We start from the raw sequence: 27,000 nt of genomic DNA on the forward strand, positions 1-27,000 counted from the left end.
GCTTAATACCCATCTGTCTGTCTATACCGGTCTGTCTGTGTTAATACATGTCTGTCTGTCTATACCTGTCTGTCTGGGGTAATAACTGTCTGTCTGTCTGGGTTAATACCTGTCTTTGACTATACCTGTCTGTCTGTCTGTCTGTCTGTCTGTCTGTCTGTCTGTCAGAGTGGAGGAAGTAGCAACACAAAGCACCTTAACACACACAGACACACAGACAGACAGATATTAACCCAGAAAGACAGGTATTACCTCAGACAGACAGGTGTAGACAGACAGGTATAGATAGACAGGTATTAACCTAGACTGACAAGTATAGATAGACATGTATTAACCCAGACTGACAGGTGTAGATAGACAGGTATTAACCCAAACTGGCAGGTATTAATCCAGACTGACAGGTATTAACCCAGACTGACAGGTATTAACCCAGACGGACAGGTATGAACCAAGACAGACCGGTATTAAACCAGACAGACAGGTATTAAACCAGACAGGTATTAAACCAAGTATAGATAGACATGTATTAACCCAGACTGACAGGTGTAGATAGACAGGTATTAACCCAAACTGGCAGGTATTAATCCAGACTGACAGGTATTAACCCAGACAGACAGGTATTAACCCAGACTGACAGGTATTAACCCAGACTGACAGGTATTAACCCAGACTGACAGGTATTAACCCCGACTGACAGGTATTAACCCCGACTGACAGGTATTAACCCCGACTGACAGGTATAGATAGACAGGTACTAACCCAGACTGACAGGTATAGATCGACAGGTATTAACCCAGACTGACAGGTATTAACCCAGACTGACAGGTATAGATAGAAAGGTATTAATCCAGACTGACAGGTATAGATAGACAGGTATTAATCCAGACTGACAGGTATAGATAGACAGGTATTAACCCAGACTGACAGGTATAGATAGACAGGTATTAACCCAGACTGACAGGTATTACCCCAGACTGACAGGTAATAACCCAGACGGACAGGTATTAACCCAGACTGACAGGCATTGATAGACAGGTATTAACCCAGACTGACAGGTATTACCCCAGACTGACAGGTAATAACCCAGACTGACAGGTAATTACCCAGACTGACAGGTATTAACCCAGACTGACAGGCATAGATAGACAGGTATTAACCCAGACTGACAGGTATTACCCCAGACTGACAAGTAATAACCCAGACTGACAGGTATTAATCCAGACTGACAGGTGTAGATAAACAGGTATTACCCCAGACTGACAAGTAATAACCCAGACTGACAGGTAATAACCCAGACTGACAGGTATTAACCCAGACTGACAAGCATAGATAGACTGGTATTAACCATGACTGACAGGTATAGATAGACAGGTATTAACCCAGACTAACAGGTATTACCTCAGACTGACAGGTAATAACCCAGACTGACAGGTATTAATCCAGACTGACAGGTGTAGATAGACAGGTATTACCCCAGACTGACAAGTAATAACCCAGACTGACAGGTAATAACCCAGACTGAGAGGTATTAACCCAGACTGACAGGCATAGATAGACTGGTATTAACCCAGACTGACAGGTATAGATAGACAGGTATTAACCCAGACTGACAGGTATTACCTCAGACTGACAGGTAATAACCCAGACTGACAGGTATTAATCCAGACTGACAGGTGTAGATAGACAGGTATTACCCCAGACTGACAGGCATAGATAGACAGGTATTAACCCAGACTGACAGGTATAGATAGACAGGTATTACCCCAGACTGACAGGTGTAGATAGACAGGTATTACCCCAGACGGACAGGTATAGATAGACAGGTATTAACATAGACTGACAGGTATAGATAGACAGGTATTAACCCAGGCCGACAGGTATTACCCCAGACTGACAGGTAATAACCCAGACTGACAGGTTTTAACCCAGACTGACAGGTATAGATAGACAGGTATTAACCCAGACTGACAGGTATAGATAGACATGTATTAACCCAGCTAGACAGGTATTACCCCAGACTGACAGGTAATAACCCAGACTGACAGGTATAGATAGACAGGTATTAACCCAGACTGACAGGTATAGATAGACAGGTTTTAACCCAGATTGACAGGTATAGATAGACAGGTATTAACCCAGACTGACAGGTATAGATAGACATGTATTAACCCAGCTAGACAGGTATTACCCCAGACTGACAGGTATTACCCCAGACTGACAGGTAATAACCCAGACGGACAGGTATTAACCCAGACTGACAGGCATTGATAGACAGGTATTAACCCAGACTGACAGGTATTACCCCAGACTGACAGGTAATAACCCAGACTGACAGGTAATTACCCAGACTGACAGGTATTAACCCAGACTGACAGGCATAGATAGACAGGTATTAACCCAGACTGACAGGTATAGATAGACAGGTATTAACCCAGACTGACAGGTATAGATAGACAGGTATTACCCCAGACTGTCAGGTATAGATAGACAGGTATTACCCCAGACTGACAGGTATTAATCCAAACTGACAGGTATTAACTCAGACTGACAGGTAATAACCCAGACTGACAGGTATTAACCCAGACTGACAGGTATAGATAGACATGTATTAACCCAGCTAGACAGGTATTACCCCAGACTGACAGGTATTAATCCAAACTGACAGGTATTAACTCAGACTGACAGGTATTAACCCAGACTGACAGATATAGATAGACAGGTATTAACTCAGACTGATAGGTATTAATCCAGACTGACAGGTGTAGATAGACAGGTATTAACCCAGACTGACAGGTATAGATAGACAGGTATTAACCCAGACAGACAGGTATAGATAGACAGATATTAACCCAGACTGACAGGTATTACCCCAGACTGACAGGTATTACCCCAGAGTGAGAGGTAATAATGCAGACTGACGGTATTAACCCAGACTGACAGGTTTTGATAGACAGATATTAATCCAGACTGACAGGTATTACCCCAGACTGACAGGTATTACCCCAGAGTGAGAGGTAATAATGCAGACTGACGGTATTAACCCAGACTGACAGGTTTTGATAGACAGATATTAATCCAGACTGACAGGTGTAGATAGACAGGTATTACCCCAGACTGACAGGCATAGATAGAAAGGTATTAACCCAGACTGACAGGTGTAGATAGACAGGTATTACCCCAGACAGACAGGTATAGATAGACAGGTATTAACATAGACGGACAGGTATAGATAGACAGGTATTAACCCAGACTGACAGGTATTACCCCAGACTGACAGGTATTACCCCAGACTGACAGGTATTACCCCAGACTGACAGGTATTACCCCAGACTGACAGGTATAGATAGACAGGTATTAACATAGACTGACAGGAATAGATAGACAGGTATTTCCCCAGACGGACAGGTATAGATAGACAGGTATTAACATAGACTGACAGGTATAGATAGACAGGTATTAACCCAGACTGACAGGTATTACCCCAGATAGACAGGTATTAACCCAGACTGACAGGTATAGATAGACAGGTATTAACCCAGACTGACAGGTATAGATAGACAGGTATTACCCCAGACTGTCAGGTATAGATAGACAGGTATTACCCCAGACTGACAGGTATTAATCCAAACTGACAGGTATTAACTCAGACTGACAGGTATTAACCCAGACTGACAGATATAGATAGACAGGTATTAACTCAGACTGATAGGTATTAATCCAGACTGACAGGTGTAGATAGACAGGTATTAACCCAGACTGACAGGTATAGATAGACAGGTATTAACCCAGACAGACAGGTATAGATAGACAGATATTAACCCAGACTGACAGGTATTACCCCAGACTGACAGGTATTACCCCAGAGTGAGAGGTAATAATGCAGACTGACGGTATTAACCCAGACTGACAGGGTTTTGATAGACAGATATTAATCCAGACTGACAGGTATTACCCCAGACTGACAGGTATTACCCCAGAGTGAGAGGTAATAATGCAGACTGACGGTATTAACCCAGACTGACAGGTTTTGATAGACAGATATTAATCCAGACTGACAGGTGTAGATAGACAGGTATTACCCCAGACTGACAGGCATAGATAGAAAGGTATTAACCCAGACTGACAGGTGTAGATAGACAGGTATTACCCCAGACAGACAGGTATAGATAGACAGGTATTAACATAGACGGACAGGTATAGATAGACAGGTATTAACCCAGACTGACAGGTATTACCCCAGACTGACAGGTATTACCCCAGACTGACAGGTATTACCCCAGACTGACAGGTATTACCCCAGACTGACAGGTATAGATAGACAGGTATTAACATAGACTGACAGGAATAGATAGACAGGTATTTCCCCAGACGGACAGGTATAGATAGACAGGTATTAACATAGACTGACAGGTATAGATAGACAGGTATTAACCCAGACTGACAGGTATTACCCCAGACTGACAGGTATAGATAGACAGGTATTAACCCAGACTGACAGGTATAGATAGACAGGTATTAACCCAGACTGACAGGTATAGATAGACAGGTATTACCCCAGACTGTCAGGTATAGATAGACAGGTATTATCCCAGACTGACAGGTATTACCCCAGACTGACAGGTATTACCCCAGACTGACAGGTATAGATAGACAGGTATTAACATAGACTGACAGGTATAGATAGACAGGTATTTCCCCAGACGGACAGGTATAGATAGACAGGTATTAACATAGACTGACAGGTATAGATAGACAGGTATTAATCCAGACTGACAGGTATAGATAGACAGGTATTAATCCAGACTGACAGGTATAGATAGACAGGTATTAACCCAGACTGACAGGTATAGATAGACAGGTATTACCCCAGACTGACAGGTGTAGATGTAGAGGGCACGTATAGAGGGCACGACAAAGCCTATTCCCCCTCAGGAAACTGAAAAGATTTGGCATGGGTTCTGAGATCCTCAAAAGGTTCTACAGCTGCAACATCGAGAGCTGGTTGCATCACTGCCTTGTACAGCAATTGCTCGGCCTCCGACCGCAAGGCACTATAGAGGGTAGTGCGTACGGCCCAGTACATCACTGGGGCTAAGCTTCCTGCCATCCAGGACCTCTACACCAGGCGGTGTCAGAGGAAGGACGTAAAAATTGTCAAAGACCCCAGCCACCCCAGTCATATACTGTTCTCTCTACTACCACATGGCAAGTGGTACCGGAGTGCCAAGTCTAGGACAAAAAGGCTTCTCAACAGTTTTTACCCCCAAGCCATAAGACTCCTGAACAGGTAACCAGATGGCTACCTGGACTATTTGCATTGTGCCCCCCCCCCTCTTTTACGCTGCTGCTACTCTCTGTTCATCATGTATGCATAGTCACTTTATATAGCCTCTCTACTGTATATAGACTCTCTACTGTATATAGCCTCTCTACTGTATATAGTCTCTCTACTGTATATAGCCTCTCTACTGTATATAGACTCTCTACTGTATATAGCCTCTCTACTGTATATAGCCTCTCTACTGTATATAGCCTCTCTACTGTATATAGTCTCTCTACTGTATATAGCCTCTCTACTGTATATAGCCTCTCTACTGTATATAGCCTCTCTACTGTATATAGCCTCTCTACTGTATATAGACTCTCTACTGTATATAGCCTCGCTACTGTATATAGCCTCTCTACTGTATATAGCCTCTCTACTGTATATAGCCTCTCTACTGTATATAGCCTCTCTACTGTATATAGCCTCTCTACTGTATATAGCCTCTCTACTGTATATAGCCTTCCTCCTCTTATTTTCAAATGTATTTTTACTATTTTATTTCTTTACTTACCTACACACACACACACACACACACACACACACACACACACCTTTTTTTCGCACCATTGGTTAGAGCCTGTAAGCATTTCACTGTATTCGGCGCGCGTGACAAATAAACTTTGATTTGATTTGATTGACAGTTAATGGTTAATACATGTCTATCTAAACCAACTCAGCTCAGCTGGCATGGCTTCCTCTGTTACACTCGTACAAAATCTATGCACGCACGCACGCACGCACACACACACGCGCACACACGCACACACACGCACACACACGCACACACACGCACGCACACGCACACACACACACACACACACACACACACACACACACACACACACACACACACACACACACACACACACACACACACACACACACACACACACACACACACACACACACACACACACACACACACACACACACACACACACACACACACACACACACAGAGCTTCTCAAGTGCACAGCACTGTGATAAGGCCTTCCCAGAGTTCATAATAAAGACTTGTCTCAGTTCAGCAGGCTAACACACTGATGGCATTACCTTGGTCTCATTCTCCATGTAGATCTTAGCAGCAAGACCGAACATCACCAGATCTACTTTAACAGGGTCCTGGTCACCAGGCAGCATGTTGTACTCTATACGGTAGTATGTCTGGGCCTTAGGGGCCTCCACCACTCCACCGGACAGAACACGTTTGGGCTTCTTCTTGGCCTTCTCCACTAAGACCTCACCTACAGGACAGGGTTCTTCACCTATAGTTAAACAGGGAATATAATTAAACACAAGGCTGTGATATAAATGTATCTCACCTAGGGGACAAAAGGAGGGACAGATAGAGGACAGAGGGGTGATGTATCTCACCTAGGGGACAAAAGGGGGGACAGATAGAGGACAGAGGGGTGATGCATCTCACCTAGGGGACAAAAGGGGAAAGAATTACATTACAACACACCAATATGCATTTTTATGGGATAGAGGACAGATATAGGACAGAGGGGTGATGTATCTCTATGGGATAGAGGCCAGAGGGGTGATGTATCTCTATGGGATAGAGGACAGATAGAGGACTGAGGGGTGATGTATCTCTATGGGATAGAGGACAGAGAGGTTATGTATAGGTATGGGATAGAGGACAGATAGAGGGGTGATGTATCAATATGGGATAGAGGACAGAGAGGACATAGAGGGGACAGAGGGATGATGTATCTCTATGGGATAGAGGACAGAGAGGTGATGTATCTCTATGGGATAGAGGACAGAGGGGTGATGTATCTCTATGGGATAGAGGACAGAGGGTTGATGTATCAATATGGGATAGAGGACAGAGGGGTGATGTATCAATATGGGATAGGGGACAGAGGGGTGATGTATCTCTATGGAATAGAGGACAGAGGGGTGATGTATCTCTATGGGATAGAGGACAGAGAGGTGATGTATCTGTATGGGATAGAGGACAGATAGAGGACAGAGGGGTGATGTATCTCTATGGAATAGAGGACAGAGGGGTGCTGTATCTCTATGGGATAGAGGACAGAGGGGTGATGTATCTCTATGGGATAGAGGACATATAGAGGACAGAGGGGTGATGTATCTCTATGGGATAGAGGACAGAGAGGGTGATGTATCTGTATGGGATAGAGGACAGAGGGGTATGTATCTGTATGGGATAGAGGACAGAGGGGTGATGTATCTCTATGGAATAGAGGATAGAGGGGTGATGTATCTCTATGGGATAGAGGACAGAGGGGTGATGTATCTCTATGGGATAGAGGACAGAGAGGTGATGTATCTCTATGGGATAGAGGACAGATAGAGGACAGAGGGTTGATGTATCAATATGGGAGAGAGGACAGATAGAGGACAGAGAGCGGACAGAGGGGTGATGTATCTCTATGAGATAGAGGACAGAGGGGTGATGGATCTCTATGGAATAGAGGACAGAGGGGTGATGTATCTCTATGGGATAGAGGACAGAGGGGTGATGTATCTCTATGGGATAGAGGACATATAGAGGACAGAGGGGTGATGTATCTCTATGGGATAGAGGACAGAGAGGGTGATGTATCAATATGGGATAGAGGACAGATAGAGGACATAGAGGGGACAGAGGTGTGATGTATCTCTATGGGATAGAGGACAGAGAGGTGATGTATATCTATGGGATAGAGGACAGAGGGGTGATGTATCTCTATGGGATAGAGGACAGAGGGTTGATGTATCAATATGGGATAGAGGGCAGAGGGGTGATGTATCAATATGGGATAGGGGACAGAGGGGTGATGTATCTCTATGGAATAGAGGACAGAGGGGTGATGTATCTCTATGGGATAGAGGACAGAGAGGTGATGTATCTGTATGGGATAGAGGACAGAGGGGTGATGTATATGTATGGGAAAGAGGACAGAGGGGTGATGTATCTCTATGGGATAGAGGACAGAGGGGTGATGTATCTCTATGGAATAGAGGACAGAGGGGTGATGTATCTCTATGGGATAGAGGACAGAGGGGTGATGTATCTCTATGGGATAGAGGACATATAGAGGACAGAGGGGTGATGTATCTCTATGGGATAGAGGACAGAGAGGGTGATGTATCAATATGGGATAGAGGACAGATAGAGGACATAGAGGGGACAGAGGTGTGATGTATCTCTATGGGATAGAGGACAGAGGGGTGATGTATCTCTATGGGATAGAGGACAGAAGGGTGATGTATCAATATGGGATAGAGGACAGATAGAGGACAGAGGGGCGATGTATCTCTATGGGATAGAGGACAGATAGAGGACAGAGGGGTGATGTATCAATATGGGATAGAGGACAGATAGAGGACAGAGGGGTGATGTATCTCTATGGGATAGAGGACATATAGAGGACAGAGGGGTGATGTATCTCTATGGGATAGAGGACAGAGAGGGTGATGTATCTGTATGGGATAGAGGACAGAGGGGTATGTATCTGTATGGGATAGAGGACAGAGGGGTGATGTATCTCTATGGAATAGAGGATAGAGGTGTGATGTATCTCTATGGGATAGAGGACAGAGGGGTGATGTATCTCTATGGGATAGAGGACAGAGGGGTGATGTATCTCTATGGGATAGAGGACATATAGAGGACAGAGGGGTGATGTATCTCTATGGGATAGAGGACAGAGAGGGTGATGTATCAATATGGGATAGAGGACAGATAGAGGACATAGAGGGGACAGAGGTGTGATGTATCTCTATGGGATAGAGGACAGAGAGGTGATGTATATCTATGGGATAGAGGACAGAGGGGTGATGTATCTCTATGGGATAGAGGACAGAGGGTTGATGTATCAATATGGGATAGAGGGCAGAGGGGTGATGTATCAATATGGGATAGGGGACAGATAGAGGACAGAGGGGTGATGTATCAATATGGGATAGAGGACAGATAGAGGACAGAGGGGTGATGTATCTCTATGGGATAGAGGACAGGGGGTGATGTATCTCTATTGGATAGAGGACAGAGAGGTGATGTATCTCTATGGGATAGAGGACAGAGAGCGGACAGAGGGGTGATGTATCTCTATGAGATAGAGGACAAAGAGGGGACAGAGGGGTGATGTGTCTCTATGGGATAGAGGACAGAGGGGTGATGTATCTCTATGGAATAGAGGATAGAGGGGTGATGTATCTCTATGGGATAGAGGACAGAGGGGTGATGTATCTCTATGGGATAGAGGACATATAGAGGACAGAGGGGTGATGTATCTCTATGGGATAGAGGACAGAGAGGGTGATGTATCAATATGGGATAGAGGACAGATAGAGGACATAGAGGGGACAGAGGTGTGATGTATCTCTATGGGATAGAGGACAGAGGGGTGATGTATCTCTATGGGATAGAGGACAGAAGGGCGATGTATCAATATGGGATAGAGGACAGATAGAGGACAGAGGGGCGATGTATCTCTATGGGATAGAGGACAGATAGAGGACAGAGGGGTGATGTATCAATATGGGATAGAGGACAGATAGAGGACAGAGGGGTGATGTATCTCTATGGGATAGAGGACAGGGGGTGATGTATCTCTATGGGATAGAGGACAGATAGAGGACAGAGGGGTGATGTATCAATATGGGAGAGAGGACAGAGAGGTGATGTATCTGTATGGGATAGAGGACAGATAGAGGACAGAGGGGTGATGTATCTCTATGGAATAGAGGACAGAGGGGTGATGTATCTCTATGGGATAGAGGACAGAGGGGTGATGTATCTCTATGGGATAGAGGACATATAGAGGACAGAGGGGTGATGTATCTCTATGGGATAGAGGACAGAGAGGGTGATGTATCTGTATGGGATAGAGGACAGAGGGGTATGTATCTGTATGGGATAGAGGACAGAGGGGTGATGTATCTCTATGGAATAGAGGATAGAGGGGTGATGTATCTCTATGGGATAGAGGACAGAGGGGTGATGTATCTCTATGGGATAGAGGACATATAGAGGACAGAGGGGTGATGTATCTCTATGGGATAGAGGACAGAGAGGGTGATGTATCAATATGGGATAGAGGACAGATAGAGGACATAGAGGGGACAGAGGTGTGATGTATCTCTATGGGATAGAGGACAGAGGGGTGATGTATCTCTATGGGATAGAGGACAGAAGGGTGATGTATCAATATGGGATAGAGGACAGATAGAGGACAGAGGGGCGATGTATCTCTATGGGATAGAGGACAGATAGAGGACAGAGGGGTGATGTATCTCTATTGGATAGAGGACAGAGAGGTGATGTATCTCTATGGGATAGAGGACAGATAGAGGACAGAGGGTTGATGTATCAATATGGGAGAGAGGACAGATAGAGGACAGAGAGCGGACAGAGGGGTGATGTATCTCTATGAGATAGAGGACAGAGGGGTGATGTATCTCTATGGAATAGAGGACAGAGGGGTGATGTATCTCTATGGGATAGAGGACAGAGGGGTGATGTATCTCTATGGGATAGAGGACATATAGAGGACAGAGGGGTGATGTATCTCTATGGGATAGAGGACAGAGAGGGTGATGTATCTGTATGGGATAGAGGACAGAGGGGTATGTATCTGTATGGGATAGAGGACAGAGGGGTGATGTATCTCTATGGAATAGAGGATAGAGGGGTGATGTATCTCTATGGGATAGAGGACAGAGGGGTGATGTATCTCTATGGGATAGAGGACATATAGAGGACAGAGGGGTGATGTATCTCTATGGGATAGAGGACAGAGAGGGTGATGTATCAATATGGGATAGAGGACAGATAGAGGACATAGAGGGGACAGAGGTGTGATGTATCTCTATGGGATAGAGGACAGAGGGGTGATGTATCTCTATGGGATAGAGGACAGAAGGGTGATGTATCAATATGGGATAGAGGACAGATAGAGGACAGAGGGGCGATGTATCTCTATGGGATAGAGGACAGATAGAGGACAGAGGGGTGATGTATCTCTATTGGATAGAGGACAGAGAGGTGATGTATCTCTATGGGATAGAGGACAGATAGAGGACAGAGGGTTGATGTATCAATATGGGAGAGAGGACAGATAGAGGACAGAGAGCGGACAGAGGGGTGATGTATCTCTATGAGATAGAGGACAGAGGGGTGATGTATCTCTATGGGATAGAGGACAGAGGGGTGATGTATCTCTATGGGATAGAGGACATATAGAGGACAGAGGGGTGATGTATCTCTATGGGATAGAGGACAGAGAGGGTGATGTATCAATATGGGATAGAGGACAGATAGAGGACATAGAGGGGACAGAGGTGTGATGTATCTCTATGGGATAGAGGACAGAGAGGTGATGTATATCTATGGGATAGAGGACAGAGGGGTGATGTATCTCTATGGGATAGAGGACAGAGGGTTGATGTATCAATATGGGATAGAGGGCAGAGGGGTGATGTATCAATATGGGATAGAGGACAGATAGAGGACAGAGGGGTGATGTATCTCTATGGGATAGAGGACAGGGGGTGATGTATCTCTATTGGATAGAGGACAGAGAGGTGATGTATCTCTATGGGATAGAGGACAGATAGAGGACAGAGGGGTGATGTATCAATATGGGAGAGAGGACAGATAGAGGACAGAGAGCGGACAGAGGGGTGATGTATCTCTATGAGATAGAGGACAAAGAGGGGACAGAGGGGTGATGTGTCTCTATGGGATAGAGGACAGAGGGGTGATGGATCTCTATGGAATAGAGGACAGAGGGGTGATGTATCTCTATGGGATAGAGGACAGAGGGGTGATGTATCTCTATGGGATAGAGGACATATAGAGGACAGAGGGGTGATGTATCTCTATGGGATAGAGGACAGAGAGGGTGATGTATCAATATGGGATAGAGGACAGATAGAGGACATAGAGGGGACAGAGGTGTGATGTATCTCTATGGGATAGAGGACAGAGGGGTGATGTATCTCTATGGGATAGAGGACAGATAGAGGACAGAGGGGTGATGTATCTCTATGGGATAGAGGACAGGGGGTGATGTATCTCTATTGGATAGAGGACAGAGAGGTGATGTATCTCTATGGGATAGAGGACAGATAGAGGACAGAGGGGTGATGTATCAATATGGGATAGAGGACAGATAGAGGACAGAGAGCGGACAGAGGGGTGATGTATCTCTATGAGATAGAGGACAAAGAGGGGACAGAGGGGTGATGTGTCTCTATGGGATAGAGGACAGAGGGGTGATGTGTCTCTTTGGGATAGAGGACAGAGAGGTGATGTATCTGTATGGGATAGAGGACAGATAGAGGGGTGATGTATCAATATGGGATAGAGGACAGATAGAGGACATAGAGGGGACAGAGGGGTGATGTATCTCTATGGGATAGAGGACAGAGAGGTGATGTATCTCTATGGGATAGAGGTCAGAGGGGTGATGTATCTCTATGGGATAGAGGACAGAGAGGTGATGTACCTGTATGGGATAGAGGACAGATAGAGGACATAGGGGTGATGTATCTCTATGGGATAGAGGACAGATAGAGGACAGAGGGATGATGTATCAATTTGGGATAGAGGACAGAGAGGGGACAGAGGGGTGATGTATCTCTATGGGATAGAGGACAGATAGAGGACAGAGGGGTGATGTATCTCTATGGGATAGAGGCCAGAGGGGTGATGTATCTCTATGGGATAGAGGACATAGAGGGGACAGAGGGGTGATGGATCTCTATGGGATAGAGGACAGAGGGGTAATGTATCACTATGGGATAAAGGGCAGAGGAGTGATGTATCAATATGGGATAGAGGACAGAGGGGTGATGTATCTGCATGGGATAGAGGACAGAGGGGTAATGTATCTGTATGGGATAGAGGACAGAGGGGTAATGTATCTGTATGGGATAGAGGACAGAGGGGTAATGTATCTCTATGGGATAGAGGACAGAGGGGTGATGTATCAATATGGGATAGAGGACAGAGGGGTAATGTATCTGTATGGGATAGAGGACAGAGGGGTGATGTATCTGTATGGGATAGAGGACAGAGGGGTGATGTATCTCTATGGAATAGAGGACAGAGGGGTAATGTATCTGTATGGGATAGAGGACAGAGGGGTGATGTATCTCTATGGGATAGAGGACAGAGGGGTGATGTATCAATATGGGATAGAGGACAGAGGGGTAATGTATCTGTATGGGATAGAGGACAGAGGGGTGATGTATCTGTATGGGATAGAGGACAGAGGGGTGATGTATCTCTATGGAATAGAGGACAGAGGGGTAATGTATCTGTATGGGATAGAGGACAGAGGGGTAATGTATCAATATGGGATAGAGGACAGAGGGGTGATGTATCTCTATGGGATAGAGGACAGAGAGGTGATGTATCTCTATGGGATAGAGGACAGAGGGGTGATGTATCTCTATGGGATAGAGGACAGAGGGGTGATGTATCTCTATGGGATAGAGGACAGATAGAGGACAGAGAGGTGATGTATCAATATGGGATAGAGGACAGAGAGGGGACAGAGGGGTGATGTATCTCTATGGGATAGAGGACAGATAGAGGACAGAGGGGTGATGTATCTCTATGGCATAGAGGACAGAGAGGTGATGTACCTGTATGGGATAGAGGACAGATAGAGGACATAGGGGTGATGTATCTCTATGGGATAGAGGACAGATAGAGGACAGAGGGGTGATGTATCAATATGGGATAGAGGACAGAGAGGGGACAGAGGGGTGATGTATCTCTATGGGATAGAGGACAGATAGAGGACAGAGGGGTGATGTATCTCTATGGGATAGAGGACACAGGGGTGATGTATCACTATGGGATAGAGGACAGAGGGGTGATGTATCTCTATGGGATAGAGGAGAGAGGGGTGATGTATCAATATGGGATAGAGGATAGAGGGGTAATGTATCTGTATGGGATAGAGGATAGAGGGGTAAGGTATCTCTATGGGATAGAGGACAGAGGGGTGATGTATCAATATGGGATAGAGGATAGAGGGGTAATGTATCAATATGGGATAGAGGATAGAGGGGTAATGTATCTCTATGGGATAGAGGACAGAGGAGTGATGTATCAATATGGGATAGAGGACAGAGGGGTGATGTATCTGCATGGGATAGAGGACAGAGGAGTAATGTATCTCTATGGGATAGAGGACAGAGGGGTGATGTATCAATATGGGACAGAGGACAGAGGGGTAATGTATCTGTATGGGATAGAGTACAGAGGGGTGATGTATCTCTATGGAATAGAGGACAGAGGGGTGATGTATCTCTATGGGATAGAGGACAGAGGGTTGATGTATCAATATGGGATAGAGGACAGATGGGTGATGTATCAATATGGGATAGAGGACAGATGGGTGATGTATCAATAGGGGATATTGGACAGAGGGGTGATGCATCTGCATGGGATAGAGGATAGAGGGGTGATGTATCTCTATGGGATAGAGGACAGAGGGGTGATGTATCTCTATGGGATAGAGGACAGAGAGGGGACAGAGGGGTGATGTATCTGCATGGGGTCGAGGACAGAGGGGTGATGTATCTGCATGGGATAGAGGACAGAGGGGTGATGTATCTCTATGGGATAGAGGACAGAGAGGGGACAGAGGGGTGATGAATCTGCATGGGATAGAGGACAGATGGGTGATGTATCTGTATGGGATAGAGGACAGAGGGGTGATGTATCTCTATGGGATAGAGGACAGAGGAGTGATGTATCTGTATGGGATAGAGGACAGAGGGGTGATGTATCTGTATGGGATAGAGGACAGAGAGGGGACAGAGGGGTGATGAATCTGCATGGGATAGAGGATAGAGGGGTGATGTATCTGTATGGGATAGAGGACAGGGGGGTGATGTATCTCTATGGGATAGAGGACAGAGGAGTGATGTATCTGTATGGGATAGAGGACAGAGGGGTGATGTATCTGTATGGGATAGAGGACAGAGGGGTGATGTATCTCTATGGAATAGAGGACAGAGGGGTGATGTATCTCTATGGGATAGAGGACAGAGAGGTGATGTATCTCTATGGGATAGAGGACAGAGGGGTGATGTATCTGTATGGGATAGAGGACAGAGGGGTGATGTATCTCTATGGAATAGAGGACAGAGGGGTGATGTATCGCTATGGGATAGAGGACAGAGGGGGGATGTATCTCTATGGGATAGAAGACAGAGAGGTAATGTATCTGTATGGGATAGAAGACAGATAGAGGACAGAGGGGAGATGTATCAATATGGGATAGAGGACAGAGAGGGGACAGAGGGGTGATGTATCTCTATGGGATAGAGGACAGAGGGGTGATGTATCACTATGGGATAGAGGACAGAGGGTTGATGTATCTCTATGGGATAGAGGACAGAGGGGTGTTGTATCAATATGGGATAGGGGACAGAGGGGTGATGTATCTGCATGGGATAGAGGACAGAGGGGTGATGTATCTGCATGGGATAGAGGACAGAGGGGTAATGTATCTGTATGGGATAGAGGCCAGAGGGGTAATGTATCACTATGGGATAGAGGACAGTGTGGTGATGTATCTCCATGGGATAGAGGATAGAGGGGAAATGTATCTGTATGGGATAGAGGACAGAGGGGTGATGTATCTCTATGGCATAGAGGACAGAGAGGGGACAGAGGGGTGATGAATCTGTATGGGATAGAGGATAGAGGGGTGATGTATCTGTATGGGATAGAGGACAGTGTGGTGATGTATCTCTATGGGATAGAGGACAGAGGGGTGATGTATCTGTATGGGATAGAGGACAGAAAGGGGACAGAGGGATGATGTATCTCTATGGGATAAAGAAAGATAGAGGACAGAGGGGTGATGGGGATAGAGGACAGAGGGGTGATGTATCTCTATGGGATAGAGAACAGAGAGGGGACAGAGGGGTGATGTATCAATATGGGATAGAGGACAGAGAGGGGACAGAGGGGTGATGTATCTCTATGGGATAGAGGACAGAAAGAGGACAGAGGGGTGATGTATCTCTATGGGATAGAGGACAGAAGGGTGATGTATCTCTATGGGACGAAGGACAGAGAGGTGATGTATCTCTATGGGATAGAGGACAGATAGAGGACAGAGAGGGGACAAAGGGGTGATGTATCTCTATGGGATAGAGGACAGAGAGATGACAGAGGGTGATGTGTCTCTATGGGATAGAGGGCAGAGGGGTGATGTATCTCTATGGGATAGAGGACAGAGAGGGGACAGAGGGGTGATGTTTCTCTATGGGATATAGGACAGAGAGATGACAGAGGGGTGATGTATCTGTATGGGATAGAGGACAGAGGGGTGATGTATCGCTTTGGGATAGAGAACAGAAAGAGGACAGAGGGGTGATGTATCTCTATGGGATAGAGGGCAGAGGGGTGATGTATCTCTATGGGATAGAGGACAGAGAGGGGACAGAGGGGTGATGTTTCTCTATGGGATAGAGGACAGATAGATGACAGAGGGGTGATGTATCTGTATGGGATAGAGGACAGAGGGGTGATGTATCTCTATTGGATAGAGGACAGATAGAGGACAGAGGGATGATGTATCTCTATGGGATAGAGGACAGAAAGAGGACAGAGTTGTGATGTGTCTCTATGGGATAGAGGACAGACAGGGGACAGAGGGGTGATGTATCTCTATGGGATAGAGGACAGAGAGATGACAGAGGGTTATGTATCTCTATAGGATAGAGGGCAGAGGGGTGATGTATCTCTATGGGATAGAGGACAGAGAGGGGACAGAGGGGTGATGTTTCTCTATGGGATAGAGGACAGAGAGAGGACAGAGGGGTGATGTATCTCTATGGGATAGAGGACAGATAGAGGACAGAGGGATGATGTATCTCTATGGGATAGAGGACAGAAAGAGGACAGAGGGGTGATGTATCTGTATGGGATAGAGGACAGAGGGGTGATGTATCTCTATGGGATAGAGAACAGAAAGAGGACAGAGGGGTGATGTATCTCTATGGGATAGAGGACAGATAGAGGACAGAGGGATGATGTATCTCTATGGGATAGAGGACAGAAAGAGGACAGAGGGGTGATGTGTCTCTATGGGATAGAGGACAGAAAGAGGACAGAGGGGTGATGTGTCTCTATGGGATAGAGGACAGAGGGGTGATGTATCTCTATGGGATAGAGGACAGAGAGGTGATGTATCTCTATGGGATAGAGGACAGATAGAGGACAGAGAGGGGACAAAGGGGTGATGTATCTCTATGGGATAGAGGACAGAGAGGTGATGTATCTGTATGGGAAAGAGGACAGATAGAGGACATAGAGGGGACAGAGGGGTAATGTATCTCTATGGGATAGAGTACAGAGAGGTGATGTATCTGTATGGGATAGAGGAAAGATAGAGGACAGAGGGGTGATGTATCACTATGGCATAGAGGACAGATAGAGGACAGAGGGGTGATGTATCAATATGGGATAGAGGACAGAGAGGGGACAGAGGGGTGATGTATCTCTATGGGATAGAGGACAGATAGAGGACAGAGGGGTGATGTATCTCTATGGGATACAGGAAGGAGGGGTGATGTATCTCTATGGGATAGAGGACAGATAGAGGACAGAGGGGTGATGTATCTGTATTGGATAGAGGACAGAGAGGGGACAGAGGGGTGATGTATCTCTATGGGATAGAGGACAGAGAGATGACAGAGGGTGATGTATCTCTATGGGATAGAGGGCAGAGGGGTGATGTATCTATATGGGATAGAGGACAGAGAGGGGACAGAGGGGTGATGTTTCTCTATGGGATAGAGGACAGAGAGATGACAGAGGGGTGATGTATCTGTATGGGATAGAGGACAGAGGGGTGATGTATCTCAATGGGATAGAGAACAGAAAGAGGACAGAGGGGTGATGTATCTCTATGGGATAGAGGACAGATAGAGGACAGAGGGATGATGTATCTCTATGGGATAGAGGACAGAAAGAGGACAGAGGGGTGATGTGTCTCTATGGGATAGAGGACAGAAAGAGGACAGAGGGGTGATGTGTCTCTATGGGATAGAGGACAGAAGGGTGATGGATCTCTATGGGATAGAGGACAGAGGGTTGATGTATCAATATGGGATAGAGGACAGAGGGGTGATGTATCTGTATGGGATAGAGGACAGAGGGGTGATGTATCTCTATGGAATAGAGGACAGAGGGGTGATGTATCTCTATGGGATAGAGGACTGAGGGGTGATGTATCTGTATGGGTAGAGGACAGATAGAGGACAGAGAGGGGACAGACGGGTGATATTTCTCTATGGGATAGAGGACTGAGGGGTGATGTATCTGTATGGGTAGAGGACAGATAGAGGACAGAAAGGGGACAGAGGGGTGATGTATCTCTATGGGATAGAGGACAGAGGGTTGATGTATCTCTTTGGGATAGAGGACAGAAAGAGGACAGAGGGGTGATGTGTCTCTATGGGATAGAGGACAGAAAGAGGACAGAGGGGTGATGTGTCTCTATGGGATAGAGGACAGGGGGGTGATGTATCTCTATGGGATAGAGGACAGAGAGGGGACAGAGGGGTGATGTGTCTCTATTGGATAGAGGACAGAGGGGTGATGTATCTCTATGTGATAGAGGACAGAGGGGTGATGTATCTCTATGGGATAGAGGACATATAGAGGACAGAGGGGTCATGTATCTCTATGGGATAGAGGACAGAGAGGGTGATGTATCTCTATGGGATAGAGGAGAGAGAGGTGATGTATCTGTATGGGATAGAGGACAGAGAGGAGAGAGGGGTGATGTATCAATATGGGATAGAGGACAGATAGAGGACAGAGGGGTGATGTATCTCTATGGGATAGAGGACAGAGAGGTGATGTATCTCTATGGGACAGAGGACAGATAGAGGACAGAAGGGTGATGTATCTCTATGGGATAGAGGTCAGAAGGGTGATGTATCTCTATGGGATAGAGGACATAGGGTTGATGTATCAATATGGGATAGAGGACACAGGGGTGATGTATCAATATGGGATAGGGGATAGAGGGGTAATGTATCTGTATGGGATAGAGGACAGAGGGGTGATGTATCTGTATGGGATAGAGGACAGAGGGGTGATGTATCTCTATGGAATAGAGGACAGAGGGGTGATGTATCTCTATGTGATAGAGGACAGAGGGGTGATGTATCTCTATGGGATAGAGGACATATAGAGGACAGAGGGGGCATGTATCTCTATGGGATAGAGGACAGAGAGGGTGATGTATCTCTATGGGATAGAGGACAGAGAGGAGAGAGGGGTTATGTAACTCTATGGGATAGAGGACAGATAGAGGACAGAGGGGTGATGTATCTCTATGGGATAGAGGACAGAAGGGTGATGTATCAATATGGGATAGAGGACAGATAGAGGACAGAGGGGTGATGTATCTCTATGGGATAGAGGACAGAAGGGTGATGTGTCAATATGGGAGAGAGGACAGAGAGGTGATGTATCTCTATGGGATAGAGGACAGATAGAGGACAGAGGGGTGATGTATCAATATGGGATATTGGACAGAGGGGTGATGTATCTGCATGGGATAGAGGATTGAGGGGTGATGTATCTCTATGGGATAGAGGACAGATAGAGGACAGAGGGGTGATGTATCTCTATGGGATAGAGGACAGAGAGGGGACAGAGGGGTGATGTATCTCTATGGGATAGAGGACAGATAGAGGACAGAGGGGTGATGTATCTCTATGGGATAGAGGACAGAGGGGTGATGTATCTCTATGGGATAGAGGACAGAGGGGTGATGTATCTCTATGGGATAGAGGACAGATAGAGGACAGAGGGGTGATGTATCTCTATGGGAAAGAGGACAGAGGGGTGATGTATCTCTATGGGAAAGAGGACAGAAGGGTGATGTATCTCTATGGGATAGAGGACAGAGGGGTGATGTATCTCTATGGGATAGAGGACAGATAGAGGACAGAGGTGTGATGTATCTCTATGGGAAAGAGGACAGAGGCGTGATGTATCTCTATGGGATAGAGGACAGATAGAGGACAGAGGGGTGATGTATCTCTATGGGATAGAGGACAGAGGGGTGATGTATCTCTATGGGATAGAGGACAGAGGGTTGATGTATCTCTATGGGATAGAGGACAGAGGGTTGATGTATCAATATGGGATAGAGGACAGAGGGGTGATGTATCAATATGGGATAGGGGACAGAGGGGTGATGTATCTCTATGGAATAGAGGACAGAGGGGTGATGTATCTGCATGGGATAGAGGATAGAGGGGTAATGTATCTGTATGGGATAGAGGACAGAGGGGTGATGTATCTCTATGGGATAGAGGACATATAGAGGACAGAGGGGTGATGTATCTCTATGGGATAGAGGACAGAGAGGGTGATGTATCTCTATGGGATAGAGGACAGAGAGCTGATGTATCTGTATGGGATAGAGGACAGAGGGGTGATGTATCTGTATGGGATAGAGGACAGAGGGGTGATGTATCTCTATGGAATAGAGGACAGATGGGTGATGTATCTCTATGGGATAGAGGACAGAGGGGTGATGTATCTCTATGGGATAGAGGACATATAGAGGACAGAGGGGTGATGTATCTCTATGGGATAGAGGACAGAGAGGGTGATGTATCTGTATGGGATAGAGGACAGAGGGGTGATGTATCTCTATGGAATAGAGGACAGAGGGGTGATGTATCTCTATGGGATAGAGGACAGAGGGGTAATGTATCTCTATGGGATAGAGGACATATAGAGGACAGAGGGGTGATGTATCTCTATGGGATAGAGGACAGAAGGGTGATGTGTCAATATGGGAGAGAGGACAGAGAGGTGATGTATCTCTATGGGATAGAGGACAGATAGAGGACAGAGGGGTGATGTATCAATATGGGATATTGGACAGAGGGGTGATGTATCTGCATGGGATAGAGGATTGAGGGGTGATGTATCTCTATGGGATAGAGGACAGAGAGGTGATGTATCTCTATGGGATAGAGGACAGATAGAGGACAGAGGGGTGATGTATCTCTATGGGATAGAGGACAGAGAGGGGACAGAGGGGTGATGTATCTCTATGGGATAGAGGACAGATAGAGGACAGAGGGGTGATGTATCTCTATGGGATAGAGGACAGAGGGGTGATGTATCTCTATGGGATAGAGGACAGAGGGGTGATGTATCTCTATGGGATAGAGGACAGATAGAGGACAGAGGGGTGATGTATCTCTATGGGAAAGAGGACAGAGGGGTGATGTATCTCTATGGGAAAGAGGACAGAGGGGTGATGTATCTCTATGGGATAGAGGACAGAGGGGTGATGTATCTCTATGGGATAGAGGACAGATAGAGGACAGAGGTGTGATGTATCTCTATGGGAAAGAGGACAGAGGCGTGATGTATCTCTATGGGATAGAGGACAGATAGAGGACAGAGGGGTAATGTATCTCTATGGGATAGAGGACAGAGGGGTGATGTATCTCTATGGGATAGAGGACAGAGGGTTGATGTATCTCTATGGGATAGAGGACAGAGGGTTGATGTATCAATATGGGATAGAGGACAGAGGGGTGATGTATCAATATGGGATAGGGGACAGAGGGGTGATGTATCTCTATGGAATAGAGGACAGAGGGGTGATGTATCTGCATGGGATAGAGGATAGAGGGGTAATGTATCTGTATGGGATAGAGGACAGAGGGGTGATGTATCTGTATGGGATAGAGGACAGAGGGGTGATGTATCTCTATGGGATAGAGGACATATAGAGGACAGAGGGGTGATGTATCTCTATGGGATAGAGGACAGAGAGGGTGATATATCTCTATGGGATAGAGGACAGAGAGCTGATGTATCTGTATGGGATAGAGGACAGAGGGGTGATGTATCTCTATGGAATAGAGGACAGATGGGTGATGTATCTCTATGGGATAGAGGACAGAGGGGTGATGTATCTCTATGGGATAGAGGACATATAGAGGACAGAGGGGTGATGTATCTCTATGGGATAGAGGACAGAGAGGGTGATGTATCTGTATGGGATAGAGGACAGAGGGGTGATGTATCTGTATGGGATAGAGGACAGAGGGGTGATGTATCTCTATGGAATAGAGGACAGAGGGGTGATGTATCTCTATGGGATAGAGGACAGAGGGGTAATGTATCTCTATGGGATAGAGGACATATAGAGGACAGAGGGGTGATGTATCTCTATGGGATAGAGGACAGAGAGGGTGATGTATCTCTATGGGATAGAGGACATATAGAGGACCGAGGGGTGATGTATCTGTATGGGATAGAGGACAGAGGGGTGATGTATCTCTATGGGATAGAGGACAGAGGGGTAATGTATCTCTATGGGATAGAGGACATATAGAGGACAGAGGGGTGATGTATCTCTATGGGATAGAGGACAGAGGGGTGATGTATCTCTATGGGATAGAGGACAGAAGGGTGATGTATCAATATGGGATAGAGGACAGATAGAGGACAGAGGGGCGATGTATCTCTATGGGATAGAGGACAGATAGAGGACAGAGGGGTGATGTATCAATATGGGATAGAGGACAGAGGGGTGATGTATCTCTATGGGATAGAGGACAGGGGGTGATGTATCTCTTTTGGATAGAGGACAGAGAGGTGATGTATCTCTATGGGATAGAGGACAGAGGGGTGATGTATCTCTATGGGATAGAGGACAGAGAGGTGACAGAGGGGTGATGTATCTCTATGAGATAGAGGACAGAGAGGGGACAGAGGGTTGATGTGCCTCTATGGGATAGAGGACAGAGAGGTGATGTATCTCTATGGGATAGAGGACAGAGGGGTGATGTATCTCTATGGGATAGAGGACAGAAAGAGGACAGAGGGGTGATGTGTCTCTATGGGATAGAGGACAGAGAGGTGATGTATCTGTATGGGATAGAGGACAGATAGAGGGGTGATGTATCAATATGGGATAGAGGACAGATAGAGGACATAGAGGGGACAGAGGGGTGATGTATCTCTATGGGATAGAGGACAGAGAGGTGATGTATCTCTATGGGATAGAGGACAGAGGGGTGATGTATCTCTAAGGGATAGAGGACAGAGAGGTGATGTACCTGTATGGGATAGAGGACAGATAGAGGACATAGGGGTGATGTATCTCTATGGGATAGAGGACAGATAGAGGACAGAGGGGTGATGTATCAATATGGGATAGAGGACAGAGAGGGGACAGAGGGGTGATGTATCTCTATGGGATAGAGGACAGATAGAGGACAGAGGGGTGATGTATCTCTATGGGATAGAGGACAGAGGGGTAATGTATCACTATGGGATAAAGGACAGAGGGGTGATGTATCTCTATGGGATAGAGGACAGAGGGGTGATGTATCAATTTGGGATAGACGATAGAAGGGTAATGTATCTCTATGGGATAGAGGACAGAGGGGTGATGTATCAATAAGGGATAGAGGATAGAGGGGTAATGTATCAATATGGGATAGAGGATAGACGGGTAATGTATCTCTATGGGATAGAGGACAGAGGGGTGATGTATCAATATGGGATAGAGGACAGAGGTGTGATGTATCTGCATGGGATAGAGGACAGAGGGGCAATGTATCTGTATGGGATAGAGGACAGAGGGGTAATGCATCTGTATGGGATAGAGGACAGAGGGGTAATGTATCTCTATGGGATAGAGGACAGAGGGGTGATATATCAATATGGGATAGAGGACAGAGGGGTAATGTATCTGTATGGGATAGAGGACAGAGGGGTGATGTATCTCTATGGGATAGAGGACAGAGGGGTGATGTATCTCTATGGAATAGAGGACAGAGTGGTAATGTATCTCTATGGGATAGAGGACAGAGGGTTGATGTATCAATATGGGATAGAGGACAGAGGGGTGATGTATCTGTATGGGATAGAGGACAGAGGGGTGATGTATCTCTATGGGATAGAGGACAGAGAGTTGATGTATCAATATGGGATAGAGGACAGAGGGGTGATGTATCTGTATGGGATAGAGGACAGAGGGGTGATGTATCTGTATGGGATAGAGGACAGAGGGGTGATGTATCTCTATGGGATAGAGGACAGAGAGGTGATGTATCTCTATGGGATAGAGGACAGAGGGGTGATGTATCTCTATGGGATAGAGGACAGAGGGTTGATGTATATCTATGGGATAGAGGACAGAGAGGTGATGTACCTGTATGGGATAGAGGACAGATAGAGGACATAGGGGTGATGTATCTCTATGGGATAGAGGACAGATAGAGGACAGAGGGGTGATGTATCAATATGGGATAGAGGACAGATAGAGGCCATAGGGGTGATGTATCAATATGGGATAGAGGACAGAGAGGGGACAGATGGGTGATGTATCTCTATGGGATAGAGGACAGATAGAGGACAGAGGGGTGATGTATCTCTATGGGATAGAGGACAGAGGGGTAATGTATCACTATGGGATAGAGGACAGAGGGGTGATGTATCTCTATGGGATAGAGGACAGAAGGGTGATGTATCAATATGGGATAGAGGACAGATAGAGGACAGAGGGGCGATGTATCTCTATGGGATAGTGGACAGATAGAGGACAGAGGGGTGATGTATCAATATGGGATAGAGGACAGAGGGGTGATGTATCTCTATGGGATAGAGGACAGGGGGTGATGTATCTCTTTTGGATAGAGGACAGAGAGGTGATGTATCTCTATGGGATAGAGGACAGAGGGGTGATGTATCTCTATGGGATAGAGGACAGAGAGGTGACAGAGGGGTGATGTATCTCTATGAGATAGAGGACAGAGAGGGGACAGAGGGGTGATGTGCCTCTATGGGATAGAGGACAGAGAGGCGATGTATCTCTATGGGATAGAGGACAGAGGGGTGATGTATCTCTATGGGATAGAGGACAGAAAGAGGACAGAGGGGTGATGTGTCTCTATGGGATAGAGGACAGAGAGGTGATGTATCTGTATGGGATAGAGGACAGATAGAGGGGTGATGTATCAATATGGGATAGAGGACAGATAGAGGACATAGAGGGGACAGAGGGGTGATGTATCTCTATGGGATAGAGGACAGAGAGGTGATGTACCTGTATGGGATAGAGGACAGATAGAGGACATAGGGGTGATGTATCTCTATGGGATAGAGGACAGATAGAGGACAGAGGGGTGATGTATCAATATGGGATAGAGGACAGAGAGGGGACAGAGGGGTGATGTATCTCTATGGGATAGAGGACAGATAGAGGACAGAGGGGTGATGTATCTCTATGGGAAAGAGGACAGAGGGGTAATGTATCACTATGGGATAAAGGACAGAGGGGTGATGTATCTCTATGGGATAGAGGACAGAGGGGTGATGTATCAATTTGGGATAGAGGATAGAAGGGTAATGTATCTCTATGGGATAGAGGACAGAGGGGTGATGTATCAATAAGGGATAGAGGATAGAGGGGTAATGTATCAATATGGGATAGAGGATAGACGGGTAATGTATCTCTATGGGATAGAGGACAGAGGGGTGATGTATCAATATGGGATAGAGGACAGAGGTGTGATGTATCTGCATGGGATAGAGGACAGAGGGGCAATGTATCTGTATGGGATAGAGGACAGAGGGGTAATGTATCTCTATGGGATAGAGGACAGAGGGGTGATGTATCTCTATGGAATAGAGGACAGAGGGGTAATGTATCTCTATGGGATAGAGGACAGAGGGTTGATGTATCAATATGGGATAGAGGACAGAGGGGTGATGTATCTGTATGGGATAGAGGACAGAGGGGTGATGTATCTCTATGGGATAGAGGACAGAGAGTTGATGTATCAATATGGGATAGAGGACAGAGGGGTGATGTATCTGTATGTGATAGAGGACAGAGGGGTGATGTATCTGTATGGGATAGAGGACAGAGGGGTGATGTAGCTCTATGGGATAGAGGACAGAGAGGTGATGTATCTCTATGGGATAGAGGACAGAGGGGTGATGTATCTCTATGGGATAGAGGACAGAGGGGTGATGTATATCTATGGGATAGAGGACAGAGAGGTGATGTACCTGTATGGGATAGAGGACAGATAGAGGACATAGGGGTGATGTATCTCTATGGGATAGAGGACAGATAGAGGACAGAGGGGTGATGTATCAATATGGGATAGAGGACAGATAGAGGCCATAGGGGTGATGTATCAATATGGGATAGAGGACAGAGAGGGGACAGAGGGGTGATGTATCTCTATGGGATAGAGGACAGATAGAGGACAGAGGGGTGATGTATCTCTATGGGATAGAGGACAGAGGGGTAATGTATCACTATGGGATAAAGGACAGAGGGGTGATGTATCTCTATGGGATAGAGGACAGAGGGGTGATGTATCAATATGGGATAGAGGATAGAGGGGTAATGTATCTCTATGGGATAGAGGACAGAGGGATGATGTATATCTATGGGATAGAGGACAGAGAGGTGATGTACCTGTATGGGATAGAGGACAGATAGAGGACATAGGGGTGATGTATCTCTATGGGATAGAGGACAGATAGAGGACAGAGGGGTGATGTATCAATATGGGATAGAGGACAGAGAGGGGACAGAGGGGTGATGTATCTCTATGGGATAGAGGACAGAGGGGTGATGTATCTCTATGGGATAGAGGACAG

At 46.2% G+C, this 27,000-nt stretch overlaps 1 protein-coding gene across 1 annotated transcript in view; it reads right to left on the minus strand.

The window, feature by feature from the left end:
* Positions 1 to 27,000, minus strand: part of LOC139412706 (uncharacterized protein CFAP92-like) — a 95,482-nt gene that overhangs the window by 7,547 nt on the left and 60,935 nt on the right. The window contains exon 2 of the mRNA XM_071159365.1: positions 6,381 to 6,592. Coding sequence (XP_071015466.1) covers positions 6,381 to 6,592 — 212 coding nt within the window. The remainder of the gene's footprint in view (positions 1 to 6,380; positions 6,593 to 27,000) is intronic.

The sequence above is a fragment of the Oncorhynchus clarkii genome, chromosome 7 (assembly GCF_045791955.1).
Source record: "Oncorhynchus clarkii lewisi isolate Uvic-CL-2024 chromosome 7, UVic_Ocla_1.0, whole genome shotgun sequence".
Lineage (NCBI taxonomy): Eukaryota > Metazoa > Chordata > Actinopteri > Salmoniformes > Salmonidae > Oncorhynchus > Oncorhynchus clarkii.